Source organism: Microcaecilia unicolor, chromosome 4 (assembly GCF_901765095.1).
Source record: "Microcaecilia unicolor chromosome 4, aMicUni1.1, whole genome shotgun sequence".
Classification (NCBI taxonomy): domain Eukaryota; kingdom Metazoa; phylum Chordata; class Amphibia; order Gymnophiona; family Siphonopidae; genus Microcaecilia; species Microcaecilia unicolor.
This window is the reverse complement of record NC_044034.1, coordinates 143,782,982-143,806,254: the sequence shown is the minus strand read 5'-3', so window position 1 is coordinate 143,806,254 and position 23,273 is coordinate 143,782,982. Positions and strand designations below refer to the sequence as shown.

Sequence of the window (23,273 nt, the reverse complement as noted above, 5' to 3'; positions counted from 1 at the left end):
ATCTTTCTCTGTCTTCTTTTCTTTTTTCTGCTTACTCTTTCTCTCATGTCCCCCGCTGTGGTTTGCATATTTCTCTTTTTTCTGCTTCCTCTTTCTTCTGTGCCCCTCGCCGTGGTCACATTCTATCTTTGGCACCTCTTCTTACCTCTCCCAGCATGGCACTCCAATGGGCCCCCTCGCCTCTATGGCTCCTTCTCCCTGCTCCTCACTGCTGCAGGCTAAACTGAAAACAAGGGCTGCTTCTCACTCGGTCCGAAGCCTCTCTGTAACTGGAAAATCTGAGGCGGAACTTCCTGTTACAGAGAGACGCTGCGGGCAGGGTGAGAAGCAGCACTGTTTTCACTGCAGCGATGAGGAGCAGGGAGAAGGAGCCACAGAGGAGGAGGCCGTTGAGAGCTGGTTGGGAGAGGTAAGAAGTGCTATCTAGTGAGGGAGGGATGACAGCGTTAACTCGTTAAATTTTTTTCAAAGCAAGTTATTCATTTAATGCATTAATCACATTATTAATGCATTAAATGGACAGCCCTACTTAACTATTATATTGTTATTATGCAAGGGGGGATATCATTCTTATAAAACAGTTTCCATATGTACAGCACATTTTACACATGAAAAAAGTGATCCTATCAAACTGCACAGTCATGCAGGCATTTCCAAGGCAGAATTTCAATTATGCACACATTTTCCAAAGTTACACAGAATACATGGACATGTTTTACACTAGCTAGCTCCAGGCAAGTTACATTTTACTATGTTAAACTGTAAGACCTCCTGTGACAGGAAACAAATCTGTACCTAAGGCATTGGAGGTTGAAGTAATTTGCCTGGCGTGATCAGGAGTATCTGCAGGATTTGAACCCTAGCTTCTCTGGTTTTCAGACCGGTGTTCTTTGCAGCAGATTTGAATTTGTCCACTACTGGGGATAGGCCAGTGTGCTTGCTTTAAAATGGGTTAATCCTATTTTCTGTCTACTGAAAAATACCCTTCACGAACTGTGTCTATATTGGGGGTATGTCAGTAGTCAACTGAGGCTCCAGAATTCAGCATCTGATGCAGTTCTATCATCCAGCAACAAACTCACCACAATAGCTTTCTTTTACGCTCAGCAGCAGACGTCATCGCCATGTAAGACGGCTTCTCACTCAGTGGCTTCACAAGAATTTTACTTGGCAGTAAAGAAAGATCACATCTATAATGTAAAAAAAAGTGGATAAAAGCTCTGACTGCAGATGCTTACTTTAAGGTAATTTGTTTCTCCTAGTATGAGGAACATAATTTATGAAATGCACGGGAAGCCTAACAAGATATTTCAAATGTATTGTTCTAAGCATGTGGGTTATAAGGCACAATCTCATAGCTGACAAGACACAACTAGCGTTATTATAGAGAAGAGACTCCTCTCCCTGGTGTTATTTTAGATTCAAATACCATTTCATCTGAACATATTGGTAATGTTTAGGAAATCGGTAATTAAAAAAAAAAAAAAAAAAGTAATTGTTACTACAGTTACTGCATACAACCACTTGAGGTGAATGTGATTCCATAAAAATATTCACAGGAAAGAGGAAGAAAAATTATTACTAAAAGTACAGGGCCGATAAGCTGATCTCAGAAAAAAAATTAAAAAAAAAGCTACAGCAATCTATATTGTCCCAGGGACTGAGCAGTGTGTTTTGTTTGGGTAGTTTCAGAAGAGACATTAAGTCACAGCATACACAAAACTGCCCAAGTGGCAAAAGTTATAAGATTGATAAAAGACTGCCACTGGAATACTCAGTTTTGCAACCAGTTACTATACCTATCTCCTTCCATAATCTTTTTGGTTCTCAACCAACTATTCAGGGCTCACATAGCCAGTCTGGTTTTTAGGAAATTCACAATGAGTGATTGAATTAAGCTTTCTACCTAAAGCCTAAATTTAACTTCTAGAACCCCTTTCCCACATCTTCGTATGTAATTAGTAGCCACCGTCTAAAGTTCTATGCAAATGAGGCGTGAGATCTACCATCTTTGCATCGGGCAGGCAAGGGCCCAAGTTACTTTCTTCTGGCAGTGTCAGGAGGACTAGAGGCATGTGGCAGGAAGTGACTATGTACTTTGGACCCACCTTCCAAATGATGCAACATCCTCTCAGACCAAGAATGTCTTTCCAGAAGGAAAAGAATTAAGATGGCCATTGTAACTGATGAGTTGATCATTAGAAATACAAAGGTTGGTGGCCGGGGAGGGGGGGGGGGGGGGGGGGGGGGGGGGAGGGGGGGGATAAGGATTGTTTGCTACGCAATCTGTAAATTTAATGTAGATATCCACTGAACTAAAATATGTAAGATTCAGCTATCTTAAAACAAATGATGCATTTCAAATTAAGACAAAAGGAATATGTTGAACTTGCATGCTGAGATTTTGTTACAAAATGCAGTGCTTATGTACCTTAAATACAAGTCATTCTTTTCCTCTACCACCAACTCAAGCCCAAAAATTTAGGGGGGTGTTATTATAAACAACATCAACATGATAATCCAATACATATAATCAAAACTGCTATGCTTAAAATCAGCAACTGTAAAAAGGAGGAACTAACTTATCCAAGAGTTCACTGCACAGAATGCCTTAATTAACCCTCTTGCAATATACATGCAGATGCAATAATTTTTTACATTAATTTCCTATCCTGCTTTTGCGATGAACAACAAAGTGAAGTTCCCCTGGGCTGAAGTAGTACCCGGGCTTCATAAAACCCAGATTCATGGGAATTTTTTTTTTCATTTACGTAATGCATAAATGGTTCTCTCAGAACATTTACTATGCAAGTGTTTGTAGTCTGATTTGGAATAATGTTTGAGCTAAGCCTCAACAGCTTTTCTGGATCTAGAACAGACCAAAAACAGCCCGCAGCTGCAAGCTCTTTCAACTTTCCCATTGTCTCCACTGAAACTGAAAGGAATAGAGTAAGGGTAAAGTCTGCTAAGATCTTTTAGGATTTAGCCCAAGTTCCTCCCCCCCACTATCCCTGTTGGCTCCTATTTACTAAAGGGCAAAAAGTTTTGCATCTAACAAATTAGGTGCAAAACATCTGTGATAAATACTTGAGGGTGTTCCCAGCATTTCCGGAGGGGCTGCTGAGAAGTTAACACAGAGTAAAGTTCATTATAAAGGGGGAAGGGAAATGGGACTTGATAAACCGCCTTTCTGTGGTATTTTGCAACTACATTCAAAGCGGTTTACATATATACAGATACTTATTTTGTACCTGGGGCAATGGAGGGTTAGGTGACTTGCCCACAGTCACAAGGAGCTGGAGTGGGAATCGAACCCAGTTCCCCAGGATCAAAGTCCGCTGCATTAACCACTAGGCTACTCCTCCCCCTCCTAACACATCAAGTGCCCAACAGATAATTCAGAATACCAACAACTATATTGCTTGATCTGTAGTTAACTTATGAGGCAGATAATGTGGTGTAGTTAACACTAGTAACCCTTGTTAATTGCAAGGCACAGTCCCTGCCTATTCCTCACACTAAAATGGAACGTTGCTGTGTTAAACAGCTAACACAATTATTGCACATCAACAATTAACACACTACATGAACTTTAACATGGCATTGTACTATATAGGGGCAGCTGTGTCTGTTGGGGGAGTAAATCTGGCAATTCCCTCCTCCACACGCAAGTGTGCTGTTGGCATTTGCTGATGCCTCTGACAAGTGAAATAGACAATCATCTCTGGTGCATCAATGCGGTATGGGGGTCCTACCAGACTCCCTGTCTCAGTCCCCTACCCAAATCACATGTGTGTCTCGATCTCTATCCCTCTTTTCCATCACTTCCCTCAATGTTACCAAGTAGTAATAGTCAAATTCCTCTGCATTAATGCTAGGGCAATTCTCAGTACTTTGAGGAAGGTAGTTCTGCTAATGTAGACAAAACATTGTCAACTACACAAAATGTAGTTAGATATGCCTTTTGAGATTGTGTGAGCTGCTTTAAGTTATCTAGCTAATAGCCTCTGAATTAATTGGCAGGCATAATTCCCACCCATTTCATAACCCCTTCCGTGTTACCTATTGAAAGAAGCAGTTAGCACATGCTGTGTCAGCTGTTAAACATATACCTACAGAACAGTGCCACATTAGTTCCCATGTTAAATAGCAAATGCAGCTTATTAAATACACCCCTTAAAAAATTGAAAATGTTACTTTCATAACCCTGTGAAGTATATCATCTTTGGCCCACATGGGCATGTTAATTATTGCGAGGTTATACAATTCTACACAAAGAACAGCTGTAGTTTTAAAAATTTTCTTTCTGCTGACCACGGACATTTTTTTCATGGGTGCACGTTCTAAGTATAGTTAACATGAGATCACTTCTTCACTTTTAGAATGAAGTTGAGATGGCAGAAGGAAGAAATATGCTTGCTTCTAACCAGATTTAAATCTCACAGAGACTGAAATACTGGGACTGGAAGATAAATACTGGCTCCTTTTGATCTTTGTGTGCTGCCCAACTTATTTGCTATTTAAGGGTGGCAGTCACATTCATGCAAGAACATACTTCCTACCAGTAGGAGGATCTTGTATAGTCTAATATAAGAACATAAAAAATTAGAAACAAAAATGTACAACAAGACTTATTAATGTATATTGTCCACTCATACTTGCACTGGTCTTCGTAACAAAGCCATTTGCCAAAAGCTTTCTTTTGTAATGGTTAATTTAAAAGTGCGAGTCCCTAGCAGAACACTAATCAAAAGAAGCAACATTGATGGAATAGAATATTGTCTTGCATAGACAAAGAATGACAGGAAAAAAATCCCACACCTTTGAAATACATTGCTGCTGCATACTTCTGGTTCCTGTGGATATAAATCATTTGAAGAATCACAATTTGTGTTACTTGTGCTTGGACACAAGATGATGGTTGAGTTCAAGTCAGTCTGTTCACACCCTGTTGGTATATTAAGCCCAATACCAGTTTCCCTCTTCCCTTCAACTGGCATATTAAGGTCCCGGTCATCAATATTATTCTCCTCATGGGTGCCTTTCTTTTTGATGATTTCTGAACAAAGATCTGGGGCTGATGTTCCTTTGCAGTTTTCTGGTGTGTACAGGATAGGGACGAGGTCTTTACTGAAGGAATCATCCAGCTGATTATTACTCGCTGGGTTAGAGACTTTAGGGTTCTTTTCTGTCAAGGGAGATTCCATCAATTTTCGCTTTGCCCGATTTTGTGGAGGAATAGCAGCCTCTTTGAATCCTTGCTGCAGGTCTTCCGTGGATTCCAAAACTGTTGCTGTTCAACAGAAGCATAAATTTATGATCATGTCATTATTTGTTAAGGATTTAAACAGTGAAATGAAGCTCTTTTTCTACTAGCTAAGCAATATCTTTATAACCCTCTCCCCCTAAAAAAGTCAACTAGTACATTTCCTGTTAACGTCATTCCAATAAGAAAACAAGCTGAAGGGATGCACTCCCACTGGATGTATATACATGGATTGATGTCCTAGTATACGTGTCATATCATAGTATACATGTTATGTCACATTCAATTGCACTCAAGGTGCTGCTATTCCAGCAGCAAGTTCTTGTCCTGGGAGAGTCATTGCTCATCCTTGAAAATGAGCTAAAATAAATCTACATTTTGGGATCTACCGGGTACCTGTGACCTGAACTGGCCACTGTTGGAGATAGGATGCTGGGTCCGATGGACATAGGTCTGACACAACATGGCTTTTCTTATGTTCCTATTGCTGTTGTAAACTAATCTGCTCTCTTGACACATCTTCCTCCCCAGTTACCAACTGCTTTTTCTCTCTCCTAATTGACTCCCGCATTCTGCCATATGACCAATAGGGACTGAAATTCCTCTTTCAAGGCTAGCTGCATACAGGAAGAGAACAGAACTCATGCAGCTCAGAGGATGACAATACTTCCTTCCAGTCAGCTGCTGAAACAAGGTCAGACAAGACAGATGGACAGGACATATAATTAGGTCTGTGATTCCCAACCCAGCCCAGAAGGCACACCTGACAGTGGCATTTTCAGGATATCCACAAGGAATATGCGCAAGATAACGGAATCTATAATAGATGCAGAGCTATGTGCAAGCCTGTGATCTACATACTCATTATGAATATTCTAAAAACCAGACTGGTTGGGTGTGCCTCCAGAACAGCGCTGGAAATTGCTCCATTAGGCTCTTTTTTTTTTTCATGAGTAACTTTATGCTAGAATTACCAAAATGAATTATGCAAATGCTCACATTGTTGAGAGGTTAAACTGTATTCAGAATCAATGGATTGTTTCTAATTATGCAGTAAGTAATAATGCACTGTGTGTTTGAGCTACACACATCAAATATGGCATGTATTTTCCTATGTAGCAATAGGAAAAAAGGGTGCATATGTGTGTGTGTGTGTGGGGGGGGGAGAGGGGGGTTACCATATGCAATCAGTCCACCACTGGGTAAGTGATCAGGCTATAGCTTGCTTGATTAGATCATTCATTTTTTCAACAAGTTACCTGATAGTCTCTAGTGATCTCCTATCCAAGAAAGAGGGAAAAAAGTGTTGAATACAACTAGTTGCACATAATTAAGTGGTAAAGATTTGTTATTAAATGTTTTTTTTCTAAAATAGGACTCTTCCTAGTAAAGAGTTAATGCAGTTGCAAGTAGTCAGACTAAACGTCCCAAGTGTAGCCATTTTTGAAACCGTAAAACTCCCCCCCCCCCCCCCTGAAAATGCCATTTGTAACAAGGTTATATACTCTGTGTGTTTAACTTTTTGGGCCATTTCCGAAAAGAAAGAAAAAACAAAAACCACGCACAAGTGAAAGTCAAGCTATTGGGATGTAGGAGGGGCCAGCATTTGTAGCAGACTGCTCTCCCAGACATCCCAGGAGAAGAGCAATGGGGCACCCTAGGAAGCACTGTTGCTCCCTGGTACACATCTCACTGTTGCTCTTATCTTGTTTGCTGAGCCCTCTAAAACCCACTACCCCCAACTGTACACCACTACAATAGCCCTTATGGGTGAAGAGGGCACCTATAGGTGGGTACAATGGGTTTCTGGTGAGTTTTAGAGGGCTCACAGTTTCCACCACAAGTGTAACAGGTGGTGGTGGTGGGGGTGGGGGTGGGGGGGGGGGGGGAGATATGGGCCTCAGTCCACCTGTCCACTGCACCCACCACTACAATACTCCGGGGACTTGCATGCTGCTGTAATGGACCTGGCTATAAAATCTAAGGCTGTCATAGAAGCTGATGAGTACTATTTTTATTAACATTTTTTGGTGGTGGGAGTTGGTCAGTGACCACTGCGGGAGTAAGGGGGGGGGGGTTCATCCCTGAATCCCTCCAGTGGTCATCTGGTCATTTAGATCACCTTGTGTCCTATTCGTTAGAAAAACAGGTCTAGACAAAAATGTTGGCAAGATTTCATACTAGACGTTTTGGTTTTAATCCATTATGCCAGTAAAATGTCTCAAGTGTTAGGCACTCCGTAAACCCACCCTAATCCAGCCTTCAAATCACTCCCAACACGCCCCCTTGGGCTTTGGATGTACTGCAGATGAAATACATAGACAGACGTCTACAAAACAGGTTTCGAAAATACCGATTTGAAAGTTTTAAGAAGAAATCCACCCAAATGGTTTTATGACACTTTTTCAAAAATGAGCCCCAAAGTATCGTAAATTAGTATTACCACGTTTCATCTATTTAAAATTCCAATCATTTATAGATCTAAAAAAGAAAAAACTGTACAGCAGGATAAGATCTGAAAGTATAAGCACACAATGGAAAAAAACTGACAATACACCACAGCACCAGACATTACATGACTACCAGTAGGATAAATGTCTATAACACTGAAATACTAATGTTGCATTAGTGACAAATTTGATTTGTTTAAACCACGTCAGCCTAAATAGCAACTTCCCCTTAAAATACTAAAATTTAATGAGGACAAATTAAGGCTGTTCATTTAACATGTTTTAGCGCGATTAAATGCATTAACATTTTTGACTTGTGTGAATAATTTTAACATGATTAATCGCGTTAAGCTGCTCTCCAACCGCTGCCCCCCTCCCTCTCTGGCGCTCCTGCAGCTTGTTCTCTCCCGCCACCCCGCTTTCTGGCATCTCATCTCACTGGCCCGCCATCCTCTAAACTTGCCTTATACACACAGCAGCATTAAGCACATGCTGCTCCACTCCTTTCTGTAACCGGACCCCTCACTCTCTAGCGTCCCGCCTTCTCTGAAGAAACTTCCTGCTGCAGGAGTCTGACGCTAGAGCGGGAGGGCTTCGATTACAGAGAGGAGTGGAGCAGCGTGTGGTTAATGCTGCTGTATGTACAAGGCAAGTTTGGAGGGACACGTGCGGCGGGGGGTGGGATGAGATGCCAGAGAACACAGTGGCAGCAGAGAAAAGGCTACAGTGTGCGGCTGACAGGAGAGAAAACAAGCTGCAGGAGCATCGGGGAGGGAGGGGGACAGCGGTAGGAGAAAAAATATATATATGCAGGAGGGAGGAAGAGTAAGAGAGTCACAGGGTGGCAGGAAAAAAAGAAAAGGCTATCGTTGTGGGAGTGGGTGGGGGTTAGGAGAGAATGTGGGGCAGTTAGAGAGGAAAAAGCTGCACGAACTCCTGGGGGGGGGGGGGGGGGGGGGGGGGGGGAGAGGAAATGAGATGGTGGGAAGATGGTGCCCATAGAGAAGAAGGGAAAGGAAGAGATGAGAGATGGTGCCCATAGAGAGGAAGGGAAAGAGAAGAGAGGAGATGGTGCCCACAGAGAGGAAGGGAAAGAGAAGAGAAGAGAGGAGATGGTGCCCACAGAGAGGAAGGGAAAGAGAAGAGAAGAGAGGAGATGGTGCCCACAGAGGGGAGACTGAAGGAGACAGGAGATGGTGCCCATGGTTGAAGGGGAAGGGAATGGCTAGAAACAAGGCAGATATGAAGAAGAAAAATGGCAGAAAGGATTCTTTTGTTGAGAAACAACAATGGACATGTGGCTGAAGCGGAGTTGAAGGGAGCTCTCCCTGGATGTTGGTTGGAGGTTCATCACCACCCTGGTGGATAAACTAAGTGACTATATTTCTGATGTGCACATGCCTTGATATGTTGATGATTCCTTCGAATATTGTTTTGTAATAGTGGGCTGTTGGGATATTAGCCTAATACCCCAGGTGTTTTGTATAGCTTCCTCTGTTTTTTTTGCTGATCTTTTTTCTTCAATAAGGAGTTGTTTTGCTCTGCAGCTGGTTTCAGAGGTTGACTGAAGCCTATGATGAAAGACTGTTGTCCATTTATATAGGTACCCTAGGCTTGTGAGGCTTCCTTTATTTAAATATTTAAAGATTTGAAAGTCAACCCTGGAGTTGTTTGGTTAATATCTAAGAGTGATAGCAAATAGATTAGATTTACTTTCAGAAAGTTGAATGTGAAATGTTATAGGGGAAGAAAATGGCAGAAATTTGAATGTGAAAGATCTTATGGGGAAGAAGTGAAGAAGAGAGAAGGAAAAGAAATAGTGAGGAGAGAGGAGGCCCTGAAAGTAAGAGTTCAGAGCACAGCCAGAGAAACAGATCAATGTTGATACCGCTTACTCTGAGAGCCTTCCCCGATATTAGCAATAACGGGCAGCTTCAAGTGGGCCATTAATTATCATCAATATACCTTAGAGAGTGGAGAGTATTCGGCTTAAGCAGCCATCTTGGATGTCCCTTCCTCCCCTCTGTTCTTTTTCTAATTCCACTATATTTATTTATTTATAGCTGTTTGTGCAGCGCTGCATACGCCTTGTAGCGCTATAGAAATGCTAAATAGTAGTAGTAGTAGGAATAAGATAATTAGAAAAATAAAATAACCGGATAGCAAAGGTAAGAGAAATGATTTTATTTTCAGTTTAGTAGCTGAAGTACAGTATGCCAGTTTTGAGAATTTACATCTACAGTCTATATTTTGCACTATACATGGGGGCCACTTTATGTGACTAATCATGCAATTAAAATTTTTGATTGAACAGCCCTAGGCCAAATGCAAACTGATGCACGTAGGAAAGAATAATCCAAGTCATAGTTACCTGATGCTAGGGGTCCACCTTGGGAGTCAACACACAAGAAAATGATTTAGGTGCCATTGTAGACAATATGCTTACATTTTCTGCCCAGTGTACGGCGGTGGCCAAAAAAGCAAACAGAATGCTAGGAATCATTAGGAAAGGGATAGAAAATAAGACTAAGACTCTGTATCACTTCATGGTGCAACCTCACCTTGAGTAGTGCATTCAATTCTGGTCACCGTATCTCAAAAAAGATATGGCGGAATTAAAAAAGGTTCTAAGAAGAGCAAACAAAAGGATAAAGGGGGATGGAACTCCTCTCAAATGAGGAAAGGCAAAAGAGGTCAGGGATCTTCACCTTTGAAGGGAAAGGAAATGGGACTTGATATACCACCTTTCTGTGGTTTTTGCAACTATGTTCAAAGCGGTTTACATAGTATATACAGCTACTTATTTGTACCTGAGGCAATAGAGGGTTAAGTGACTTGCCCAGAGTCACAAGGAGCTGCAGTGGGAATCAAACCCAGAATAGCTATTCTTACATTCTTATGATTGACAGAAATAATGCTGCCAAAAAGGACTAAGACACGATACAAGACAATGGAATGTAGAGTTTTCATAAGTGTGAGTGCACACCTATAGTTTCTGGTGAAATTCTTTGCAAAAAATTATTCTGTACAAAATTGTTGAAAATTCTGCATGCTTTATTTGTAATTTGTTTGTGCTGAATTCTTGCACCAGAAAATGGAGCTCTCCCCATCCCAGGGCTGACACCCCCAACTTTCTCTTCCCAGCTCAATCCCCTACTTAGGCTCATTCTTATGCTGATCTCCCTTTCTCTCAGCAGGTTGAACTCACAGATTTCTTTCTCTGTCTTCCCCACCCCCATGCTCCTCCAGCTTTCTTTCCCCCCTCTTTCCCTTGTTCTGTCCCCACCCCTAGCAAGATCCCAGTCTCTCTGCCCCCTATACTGTACTCTCTGTACTCTTCTTCTACCTCTTTCTGCACTCCCTCAACCAAGAACATCCACGCTTGATCTTCCCCCTTAAAATTCTCCCCAGCTTCACCTATTCTGCTTCTCCTCTGCAAATCTCTCAGTTTTGTCTATTCCCTGCCCCTCCACTGCTCTTACTGCTCACTTACAAAAAAAAAAAAAAAAAAAAAAAAAGGCTCTCATATGTTCCCTCTCCCTTCCCTTGGCAAAATCTCTCAGCTATTATTCCCCCACCCCCATGCCCCTCAGTGTGTGCTCCCTTTCTTCTTTCACCCAAATTAATGGTTCCAGTTCTGTTCCACAAGGTTCAAATTAGCAATCCAGAGAGGAGGACATGGCCCAAGGAGCAGTCCCTCTCCTCTTTGCTATGTATTGTTAAGCATAATTAGCTGTCCTTGTAAGATGAAAACAAGGGGGAGGGAGGGGCAGGAAAGATAGGAGACAACACACTGAGGAGTTTCTCTAGCAGGAAGTAAGGGGGCAGGGGCTTGGAAAAAAAACAAAACAAAAGCCAGATACTGAAACTTGTATGTTTGTTTACTCAATATAACCATTCTTCCTGCACAAGACAGAAAAGCAGTTTACAAAAGCAAAAAAGTCAATAAGCAAACAGAATTAACCAACATTAAAAGGTACCGGACAACAGCGTGAACTCTAGGAAACACAACATCATGACAAAAGATACATGAATAAACAGATAATATAGAAATTAAATAGCATTAAAGCAAATCAGTAAATTGAACACAGTACAGGGTTTAAGACAAGACATTCAAATAAGGATAAATACTCTGGTAATTGACCACCACATTCTTCAACCCAGACCATAAAAAGCTGCTTTGAAAAGTTTTGGAGACCCATCTTGAACTTTTTCTAGGATGTCTAAAGATGAAGATACATTAGTAAAGCATTTCAAAGTAAAGAAGAAAGCAGAATGGTTGCATTAAGACAAGTCTGTGAGACAAGAGGAATCAACATGTTACCCTGTTGAGGGCAAAGAGACCTGGACGGAACATAAGGAATAAGAAGAGAAGATAAACAGGGGAAGCCAGAATAAAGGACTTTGTGTACCAGAGAAAGGATTTTGAACCTGATCCTACAAAGCAACCAGAGATGGTAATATATATATATTTTTTGTTATTTATCAAAATTTCAAAAGTTTAATCAAGCAAAAAAAAAAAATACATGTACACAAAAGCATGATACAACAATAATATGCAATTATATCCAATAAAAGGAAATACATTATCTGTCAATCATAACTCAAGTCCACATTTTTGATCCAAGATATTAAATAATGGAAATTCTTATTTAAGGAAAACAATAAAACCATTTTCTTCAACTAACGAATCACAGATTCCTGTTAAATTAAATTTAAAAAGAGAGCTATTATTGGGATCCCCCAAGAATCCGTTTAGTTGACAAAAAAAGCTGTAAGATGGGAAAGCTCATAGAAGACATATTTTACCGATTGGTATCTGATGACACATTTACAAGGGTATCGCAAAAAAAAAAAAAAAAGAAAAAAAAAAAAAGGTAGCCCCTAACTGGAGAACACCTGGTTTGATTAACAAAAATTGTTGACGCCTCTTCTGGGTGTCCTTGGAGACATCTGGAAATATTTGAATTTTCAATCCCAGTAAAGTCTTGTCTTTATTTTTAAAAAACATTTTGAACAACCAGTTATCAGGTGTCAGCACTACAGTGGCAATCAAAGTTGACGCCACAACTAAATCAGCATCTGAGGACCCCAATAAAGCAGAAACATCCAACTCTTGAGCTTGCTGTTTAACTATTGGTTTAATAGGTAAATAATACACTTGTGAGAAGGGCAGAATAATTTCTTCAGTTACTCCTAATATTTCTTTAATATACTTTTTCAACATATCACGGGGAGAGACTGTAAATTGTTTAGGAAAATTAAGAAATCGGAGATTATTACTCCTGGAAAAATTCTCAAGAGATTCAGTCTTTCTCCTCAAATATGTCAAATTTTTAACAATAGTACACTGAAGAGTTTGTATATGCTGCAATTCTTTTTCTTGTACCTTATTTTGTTGAGTTAAAATTTCCAATCCAGAGTTTCTTTAAATTTCCTTTCCAAATTAGTCAAATCCTGGGTCAGCTTTTGAACTTGAGGGCACAATGCTTTGCCCAAGTCCACAATTAAATTCCATAAACTATCTAAGGTGACTTCAGTAGGTTTAGATATGGGTCAAGGAAATAAAGTCATCAGTACCTCAGGTTCCTTGTTAGTAGAAGAATCTTTCTCCATTCTTACAGCTACTACCTCCCCACACTGTGTTAGATGGGACAGCTTCAACCTCTTCTGGTGAAGCTGTTAACTCCAGGCTCCTCCAAGCTCCCTCGGGTTATTGAAATGCCTCTCGTCTCTCTTCTCCTGCCCCACCCTTGGGTTAGCAGGGTTTGAGAGGCCAACAACAGGGAGCTACTGCCTTATGGTTGTGGGGGAGGAGCTCTTGCGTCGGGGTTGAGCTAAAGCTTTAGACCAGGGAGCTTCCTAGGGTCTCCATCTGCCCCAAAGCGTTCCAGCAGGCTACCTTCTGGCGTTGCAGGAATCCCAGCCCTTTGAAAATAAGAGTCAAGAACACCGCTACCAGAAGGGAAACTTTGCTGCTGAGAGGCAGCGGGAGCGGACCGGCCCCTTCTTTTCGGCATCGCAGACAAATTTCTAGAGGTCTCAGAGGGCTGGCGTGTCAGGTGTAAACGGCGGCCATCTTGGATCCAGAGCTGGTAATACTTGACAACTAATGGGGGTGACATGATTAAAACTTGGGCCACCAGGTATTTTTTTGGGTATTGGGGGTGGGGCAGTCCCCTGTGCCCTCATGTTGGGAGGCTGGAGGTTCGCCAGACCTCCAACCTCCACGTGTCACCATCCCGGGGGTGTGTGGGGGGGGCTTCTAGGTCACCAGGGCCTTGCTTTTTTTTTTTTTGGGGGGGGGGGGGGGTCCAATGGACCCCCAAGGACACAGTGACAGCTCAAGCTGCCTAACCCATATTGGGGGGGGGGGGGGGCAGGAACAGAGCCTTAACCCCAACAGGTTTAAGGTGCTATTCCACCCCTACAGAGTGTTGCTCATAGGGGCGAAATACAAGCAGAGTTCATTTAAATCTAATTTAAATGAGCTCTGCGCTATTGCCTCGCTCGGGCGCTGTTTGCCCGATGATCATGGGGGTGCAAGTAAATACGGGCACTAGTGTAGCACTAATGGCCTCTTGGCCCGCATTTACCTTTGATCATCGGGGCCTAAATGCTTAATGTGGTTTAGTAAAAGGGCCCTTATATTACTTGCATATTTTGTATTTTTCTATAATACGGCCAAGATTTTTCAGATACTTTCAAAATAGGTTTACAGCATTAAGTTCAAGAATCACATGTAAACATACTATATATGCTATTATCCCACTAATGAAAAAAATAAAAAACATGAACATTAATACACTGTTGAACTTCCATTTAATATGCAATATTTTACATTGTAGTACAAGCATGTGATCAGAAATGGACTGCAGGAATTCCAAGCAGCACTAAAGCAGATCATTAGTGAAATGGTCTAGGGTTTTTAAAATGTGCTTTGTTCTGTCCAATTAAAACTCACACTGACAAGGTAGTTAGTAGCATTCTACAGTTTTGTCTTTTCTTTTTATGCTTGTCTCCTTGGAGCTCTAATCCAAATATTTTGCTATCATCTTTATGCCAATGACTTCCCGATTTACCTCTCCGTATCCACAAATTTCATCAAGAACGCAGTCCCAAATTTCAGCCCATTTAGCTGACATCATCCCCACTGCCACTTTAAAATTAATTTCTTGTCTTTACTCTTGAACTCACTTCCTCTTTTTTCTGCCTCCATAGATAAAGCGAATGATACATACCTGTAGCAGGTGTTCAACGAGGACAGCAGGCTGATTGTTCTCACGACTGGGTTGACGTCCACGGCAGCCCCCACCAACCGGAACAAAACTTTTGCGGGCGGTACCGCACGCAGGGCACGCCCACCGCGCATGCGTGGCCGTCTTCCCGCCCGGGCGCGACCGTTCCCGCTCAGTTGAATGACAAGCACAGGAATGAGGAAAAAAACACAACTCCAAAGGGGAGGAGGGAGGGTAGGTGAGAACAATCAGCCTGCTGTCCTCGGAGAACACCTGCTACAGGTATGTATCATTCGCTTTCTCCGAGGACAAGCAGGCTGCTTGTTCTCACGACTGGGGTATCCCTAGCTCTCAGGCTCACTCAAAACAAGAACCCAGGTCAATTGAACCTCGCAACGGCGAGGGTATAACAGAAATTGACCTACGAAGAACAACTAACTGAGAGTGCAGCCTGACCAGAATAAATTCGGGTCCTGTAGGGTGGAGTTGGATTTAAACCCCAAACAGATTCTGCAGCACCGACTGCCCGAACCGACTGTCGCGTCGGGTATCCTGCTGCAGGCAGTAATGAGCTGTGAATGTGTGGACAGATGACCACGTCGCAGCTTTGCAAATCTCTTCAATAGTGGCTGACTTCAAGTGGGCCACCGACGCTGCCATGGCTCTGACACTATGAGCCGTGACATGACCCTCAAGAGTCAGCCCAGCCTGGGCGTAAGTGAAGGAAATGCAATCTGCTAGCCAACTGGAGATGGTGTGTTTCCAGACAGCGACCCCTTTCCTATTGGGGTCAAAAGAAATAAATTGGGCGGACTGTCTGTGGGGCTGTGTCCGCTCCAGATAGAAGGCCAAAGCTCGCTTGCAGTCCAATGTGTGCAACTGACGTTCAGCAGGGCGGGTATGCGGTCTGGGAAAGAATGTTGGCAAGACAATTGACTGGTTAAGATGGAACTCCGACACCACCTTTGGCAGGAACTTAGGGTGAGTGCAGAGCACTACTCTGTTATGAGTAAATTTAGTATACGGAGCATGAGCTACCAGGGCTTGAAGCTCACTGACTCTACGAGCTGAAGTAACTACCACCAAGAAAATGACCTTCCAGGTCAAGTATTTCAGATGGCATGAATTCAGTGGCTCAAAAGGAGGTTTCATCAGCTGGGTGAGGACGACGTTGAGATCCCATGACACTGCAGGAGGCTTGACAGGGGGCTTTGACAAAAGCAAGCCTCTCATGAATCGAATGACTAAAGGCTCTCCCCTCTACACGATGATGGTAAGCACTAATCGCACTAAGGTGATTCCTTACTGAGTTGGTCTTGAGGCCAGACTCTGATAAGTGCAGAAGGTATTCAAGCAGGTTCTGTGTAGGACAAGAACGAGGTTCTAGGGCCTTGCTCTCACACCAAACGACAAACCTCCTCCACTTGAAAAAGTAACTTTTTAGTGGAATCCTTTCTAGAGGCAAGCAAGACACGGGAGACACCCTCAGACAGACCCAACGAAGCAAAGTACGCCCTCAACATCCAGGCCGTGAGAGCCAGAGACTGAAGGTTAGGGTGCAGAAGCGCTCCGTCGTTCTGCGAAATGAGAGTCGGAAAACACTCCAATCTCCACGGTTCTTCGGAGGACAACTCCAGAAGAAGAGGGAAGCAGATCTGGCGGGGCCAAAAAGGCGCTATCAGAATCATGGTGCCGTGGTCTTGCTTGAGCTTCAGTAAGGTCTTCCCCACCAAAGGTATGGGAGGATAAGCATACAGGAGGCCGGTCCCCCAATGGAGGAGAAAGGCATCCGACGCTAGTCTGCCGTGTGCCTGTAGTCTGGAACAGAACAGAGGCAGCTTGTGGTTGGTCTGAGAGGCGAAAAGGCAGTATCGGGATGTGAGTGTATGCGTCCTTTAAATCCAGGGAACATAGCCAATTGTTTTTCTGAATCATTGGTAGAAGGGTGCTCAAGGAAAGCATCCTGAACTTCTCTTTGACCAGGTATTTGTTCAGGCCTCTCAGGTCTAGGATGGGGCGCATCCCCCCTGTTTTCTTTTCCACAAGGAAGTACCTGGAATAGAATCCCTGCCCGGGTGGCACGGGCTTGACCGCATTGGCGCTGAGAAGGGCGGAGAGTTCCTCTGCAAGTACCTGCTTGTGATGGGAGCTGAAGGATTGGGTTCCCGGAGGACAATTTGGTGGAGGGGAGGCCAAATTCAGGGCGTATCCGCACCGCACTATTTGGAGAACCCACTGGTTGGAGGTTATTAGAGGCCACCTTTGGTGAAAAAGTTTTAACCTCCCCCCGACTGGCAGATCGTCCGGTACTAACACTTTGATGGCGGCTATGTTCCCATGGATCCAGTCAAAAACCCGTCCCCGGTTTTTGCTGTGGAGGCGCCGGGGGCTGCTTAGGCGCATGCTGTTGACGGGAACGAGCGCGCTGGGACTGTCCCTGTGCCTGATGAGGCCTTCGGGCCGGCTGGGTGTACCTACGCTTGTTGTAGGCGTAGGGCGCAGCCTGCCTGGCCCGGGAAAAACGTCCACCTGCTGAGGTGGATGCTGAAGGCGCCCAGTGGGAGAGCTTGTCGAGGGCGGTTTCCCGCTAGTGTAGTTGGTCCACCAACTGCTCGACCTTCTCACCAAAAATATTATCCCCCCGGCAAGGGACATCGGCCAGCCGTTGCTGGGTGCGGTTGTCCAGGTCAGAGGCGCGCAGCCATGAGAGCCTGCGCATCACTATACCTTGGGCCGCAGCTCGAGATGCCACATCACAGGTGTCATATATACCCCTGGACAGGAATTTTCTGCACACCTTCAGCTGCCTGACCACCTCCTGAAAAGGCCTGGACTGCTCCGGGGGGAGCTTGTCGACCAGGTCCGCCAGTTGCTTCACATTATTGCGCATGTGTATGCTCGTGTAGAGCTGGTAGGATTGGATGCGGGTCACGAGCATTGAAGATTGGTAGACCTTCCTACCAAATGAGTCCAGAGTGCGAGACTCCTGCCCCGGGGGCGCCGAGGCAGTATCCCTCGAACTCCCTGCCCTCTTGAGAGCAGAGTCCACAACCGCCGAGTCATGAGGCAATTGAGGCCGCATTAACTCTGGGTCTGAGTGGATCCTGTATTGGGACTCCGCTTTCTTGGGGATGGTGGGGTTAGATAAAGGTCTCAACCAGTTCCGAAGCAGTGTCTCTTTGAGGACATTGTGCAACAGTACCGTGGAGGACTCTCTAGGTGGCGATGGATAGTCGAGGACCTCGAGCATCTCGGCCCTCGGCTCATCCACAGAGACCACGGGGAAGGGAATGCAGATAGACATATCCATGATGAAGGAAGCAAAGGAGAGGCTCTCAGGTGGCGAGAGCTTCCTCTCCGGTGAAGGAGTGGGGTCGGAGGGAAGGCCCACAGACTCCTCTGAGGAGAAATATCTGGGGTCCTCCTCCTCCCCCCACGAGGCCTCTTCCTCGGTGTCGGACATGAGCTCCTGTAGCTCAGACCTCAACCGGGCCCGGCTTGACTTCGAGCGGTGGACTCCTGCGCTGGCGGGGATGAAGCTCCCTCCATCGACGTCAACTCCACCTGCGTGGCTTGCAGCGCCGGCGTCGAAGGCCTCGGCACCGGGCTAGAGCATGCCAGCGCCTCCATCAACGGTGCCGGGGGCGCAAGCACCCCCGGCGCCGGCACAGTCTGGCGCATCAGCCCTTCCAGGATCCCCGGAAGGATGGCTCGGAGGCACTCGTCAAGGCCCGCTGTCGGGAAAGGCGAGGGGGCCGGTAGAGGTGCCGGTGCCGGAATCTGCTCGGGTCCAGGAGACGGCACCGAAGTGCTGGTGCCCTGACGTAGCGATACCTCTACCACCGAGGGGGAACGCTCCTCCCGGCGCTGCCGCTTCCTCGGCGTCGAGTCATCTCTGGAGCCGGTAGCCACATGCGCCGTGGGCGACCGATGACGGTGCTTTTTAGCCTTCTTCCGGTGCCCGTCATCGGCGCTCGGCGGTACCGAAGAGGAGGAGGTAGATCCCCCTTGGCTTTGAGGGATTGGGTCCGACAGGGTTCGGTCCCGAGGGCCCTGGGTAGAGGGAGTGACCGGGGCCAATTGCCCGCACGGCCGCTCACCCCTGCCATCTCCGGAAGACCGGCGGGCCAACGGGACCTGTGCTCCTGGGGTCGGTGTCGATTTCGTGGACATCGGTACTGGTACCGAAGATCCGGCCATCGACGTCGAGGGGCCGGCGCAAGTTCCGAAAAGACGGTCCCGAAGAACTTGCCTCGCCACCTGTGTCCGTTTCCGTAAACCGAGACACAAGGTGCATGTCTTGGTATCGTGCTCCAGGCCGAGGCACTGGAGGCACCAAGCGTGAGTGTCGGTCTGCGAGATATGCCAGCCGCACCGACCACACTTCTTAAATCCACTCGGGACCTTCGAGGACATCGACGGAAAAATCGTGTCGGCGAAGTCAAAGTCGTCGATGGTGGCGGTAAAAATCACACCTCGAAAAATAAATCGACCGCGCGGCCACAACGAGGCGCCCCCCCGCTAAAAGTACGAGGGGAAAAACAAAGTTTTCTTTTTTTTTTTTTAAACAGAACAAAAGAAAACAATCAAAGAAAAACAACGAAGAAAAAACTTGCGTCTAAGGCGCGGTCCGGTTTCCGGGGCTGACAGAGAGAGAGACAAACAAAGCTCTCTCCAGCGCGGAAAAGAAAAGACTTAGCGGGAACAGTCGCGCACGGGCGGGAAGACGGCCGCGCATGCGCGGTGGCCGTGCCCTGCATGCGGGACCGCCCGCAAAAGTTTTGTTCCGGTTGGTGGGGGCTGCCGTGGACGTCAACCCAGTCGTGAGAACAAGCAGCCTGCTTGTCCTCGGAGAACACTGTCTTCCCACTGCTCTTAGCTTGCAATCTTTGGGTCATCTTTAACATGTCTCTGCTTCTGTGCAAACATTCAACACACCACAAAAATGCTACTACTTTCACTTAACACATCACCAAAATCTATCAATCCTCTTCTGAACAAGTTTCCCAAAACCCTCATGCACTCTTATTATTCATACTATTACTATTGCAACCTGCTCCTTGCAGGTCTTCCAATAAATGCACCACAGCCAACCCAAAAATCATCATCTAAATCAGTGGTTCCCAAACGTTTTTGGTTCATGGCACCCTTTGTGTCTGAGCAATTTCTTGCGCCACCCCCCCCAGCCACACAGATCTCCCCCCCCCCCTCCCCACACAGGTCTTCATCTTTTTCTCTGCACAAACCTAACAGTGCTAGGGTGTCCCTATAACCAGCCCCCTCCAAATGACACACCGATTACGATTTATAACAAATTACTACTCTACCTATGAAAAGTTATTCCGTTATTATACTTCCTCTTTGTACATCTGTATGCTGCAGAAGCTGGCATGTTTAAAAATATAAGTGAGATATACTACCAACAATAAAGAATAACTTGGATGCAGCAGCTAGTAGGTTTACTTGCTTTGTTTAAATGGGAAGGGAAACAGAGACTGACCTATTGGCTTCAACTTTTTGACTTAATTCCGTCTCATTTTCATCCAGCCTCCTTGGCAGTTGCCTCTGTGAGTCCTGAAGGCCATCTGCTCCATGTCCCCAGTGGCTGCGACAAAAAACAAAACAAAACCGAAAACAAGTGCGGGGCCCATCAGTCTTCACACATGTGCTGTCGGCTCTGCTGGTCCTCTGCCTCCGCTGACATCAACTTCCAGTTCCGAGGGCAGAGAACCGGCAGAGCTGACAGCACATGCTTGAAGGCTGCTGCAGCCCTGCTGTCTGTTGTAATAGTTCAGGTGGTGTGGCGGGCGGGCGGGAGGTCAGGATTTGCCACGGCACCCCAGAGAGTTCACTGCGGCGCACCAGGGTGCTGTGGTGTATAGTTTGCGAGCTGATCTATATGACTCACCTTCCAACCAGTAGCTCATCCAGTCTGCCTTTTTGAGGTTTCTCTGGTTCTCAACCACTCTTCATATGTAAACACATATTCCCATAATCAAATCAATAAAAGCTCTCCTTTGTCTTCCAACTGACATCTCAACTACCCTCCACATCCATTTGAAGCAAGTCCAAAATCTACCACAGTGCTGACCAGTATCAGCTTCGTTGATGAGCTGTTTCAGAACTTTTGATCTTACTCCGATTCTATAAATAATTAATCCAGCATCCAGGTCCCCTTCTGTGTCTTTTCACAATTTCTAATAGCTCAAATAGCAACGAAGTTCTTGCCCAAAACATCTAGCCCTTCCAAGCTCATTTATGTTTGGTTTTAACTATGGTTACTCTGTGCAGGTAACCCAGTATCCTTAGAAGCTGGCTGTAACATTACCATTGATGTTTAAGGTTGCAACTATGGCTCTATGCAAGTTACCCCAGTGCCTTTTTGGAAGAATGATGCAGTTGTACCTACTGCTCCATGTCGGATACCTCAGCACATCTGTCATAGATGAGCACACAAGATCCGATACTGAAACCCACGCTCAGTGCCATCCCCTGTCTTACCACAAAGAACTATACCAGTGGTTCCCAAACCTGGTTCTGGAAGCACCTGAGCCAGTCAAGTTTTTAAGATATCCACAATGAATATTCAAGAGAGATCTGCATGTATTACCTCCACTGCATGCAAATCTCTCATATGAATATTCACTGTGGATATCCTGAAAACCTGACTGGCTGGGGTACCTCCAGGACCAGGTTTGGGAACCACTGCACTATACTAAACAGCTTTTAAAACTAGCAAGACTGGTGCCCAACTTCTAACCTTATAAGCTACCACTGAACCTAGCTGTTTTTTGGGGAGTGGACAGCAATCTGGCTACCTCATGGTCTGCAACATTTCTTGGTTGTGTACCCAATCTCTACCTCTCTTGCTCTTATCACCTGTACCTTGGAGGGAGTGAAGGGTAGGTTGTTTGCAATACTGTAACCTCTCGTGTTCCTGAGACTCCAGTCAATTCTGTTCTCCCCTCAACTCTCTGCCACTACGGAAACCAGGTCCTTATTATATAATTCTTTCAATTATATTACTACAGATGGCACACCTCCTCCATTACTGGAAGTATATTCACACAAACCTTTCTGTGGAAAGGTTTACTTATACTTTCAGCTTTCAAGTTCATATTTTCTTTTGAAACAGAGGTATTGTGCATCCAATTGAATCTGAATGTGTATCATACTCTCCCATCTCTCTACTAGGAATATCCTGACAGTTAAGAGCAGTAGGCTGTGACCCACAGAAACCAGTGTTCATAAGGATCATCAGTGATATGAGCGGGGTTTGATCTAGAGTATGTCACTTAACCCTTCACTGTTTAATATACAAACTTATGGCTGCATTTACTAACATGTATTAAAATTATTGAATAATTCACATTAAATGTAGGCTGTTATTGTTAGTAGGGCTTATTTACTACTAATTCACATTAATTGGACCATGCTAATGCATTAAAACAGGTTAATAAAGCTACCCCTTAGACTAAGTCTTCTTAGGCAGAAAACTACCTACTGTACTTGATTCTAAAAGTGAATAATTAAGTTTAAAATCCAAACAAATATTCTAGGCCAGTATCTCTCAACCCTCTCCTTGAGGCACACCTAGCCAGATCAAGATGACCACAATGAATATGCATGAGACTAATTATATGCAACTCTCTCAAACATACTCAGCATGTTAAATCGTGCATCCTGAAGGCATACGTTGGCAGTTCAGTTAAGGGTTGATAATCATTGCTCTAGGCTATACATATTTAAAGCCCTTAAAAATCTCACTTTCTTGCTGCAGAACTTGCACTGTTCTGATAGCCTGCTTAGATCCTTTTGGAGAAAGTGCTTCTACAATCAGATACAATTTTCTACATGACATTTCATTAACATCCTGTGCAGAGACATTAACATCCCCTTTTCCTACTAGCTATGCCTCGACCAGCCAGTCCAGTTCTTTCACTATCTTAAGATCTACAAACACAATTACCTTGAAGTCTCTCTCAGTCAGGCCCTCATGATCAAAAGCAAACTCTGGCGCTAGAGGCTGTTAACGCCATACTAGCGCCAGAGTTTGCAGCCGACCCATGATCAGAGCCCTCGAGCACCTGAAACAGCGCACTCGAGGGCTCTCAGCGCAAGTAGCATGCAAATGCATGCTAAACAGGGCTTCTAGCGCAATTAGCTTGCAAATGCATGCTAATTGGCGCTTAACGCATTCATCCCCAATGATCAGCGACCAGCGCGCCAAACATTGGGTCGCTGGCCGCAGCAAAATCAACGCCAGCTCCGAGCAGTTGCATGCTGGCAGGCCCCCCTTCCCCCCCCCCCAAGGCAACC

The 23,273-nt window shown here is 44.8% G+C and overlaps 1 protein-coding gene across 1 annotated transcript in view; it reads right to left on the bottom strand.

Moving 5' to 3' along the window:
* The window catches only part of KIF18A (kinesin family member 18A), a 172,995-nt gene that overhangs the window by 27,352 nt on the left and 122,370 nt on the right, over positions 1–23,273 (bottom strand). Inside the window, 2 exon segments of the mRNA XM_030200688.1 lie at positions 1,083–1,190; positions 4,822–5,293. Of these exon segments, the coding sequence (XP_030056548.1) occupies positions 1,083–1,190; positions 4,822–5,293 (580 nt within the window).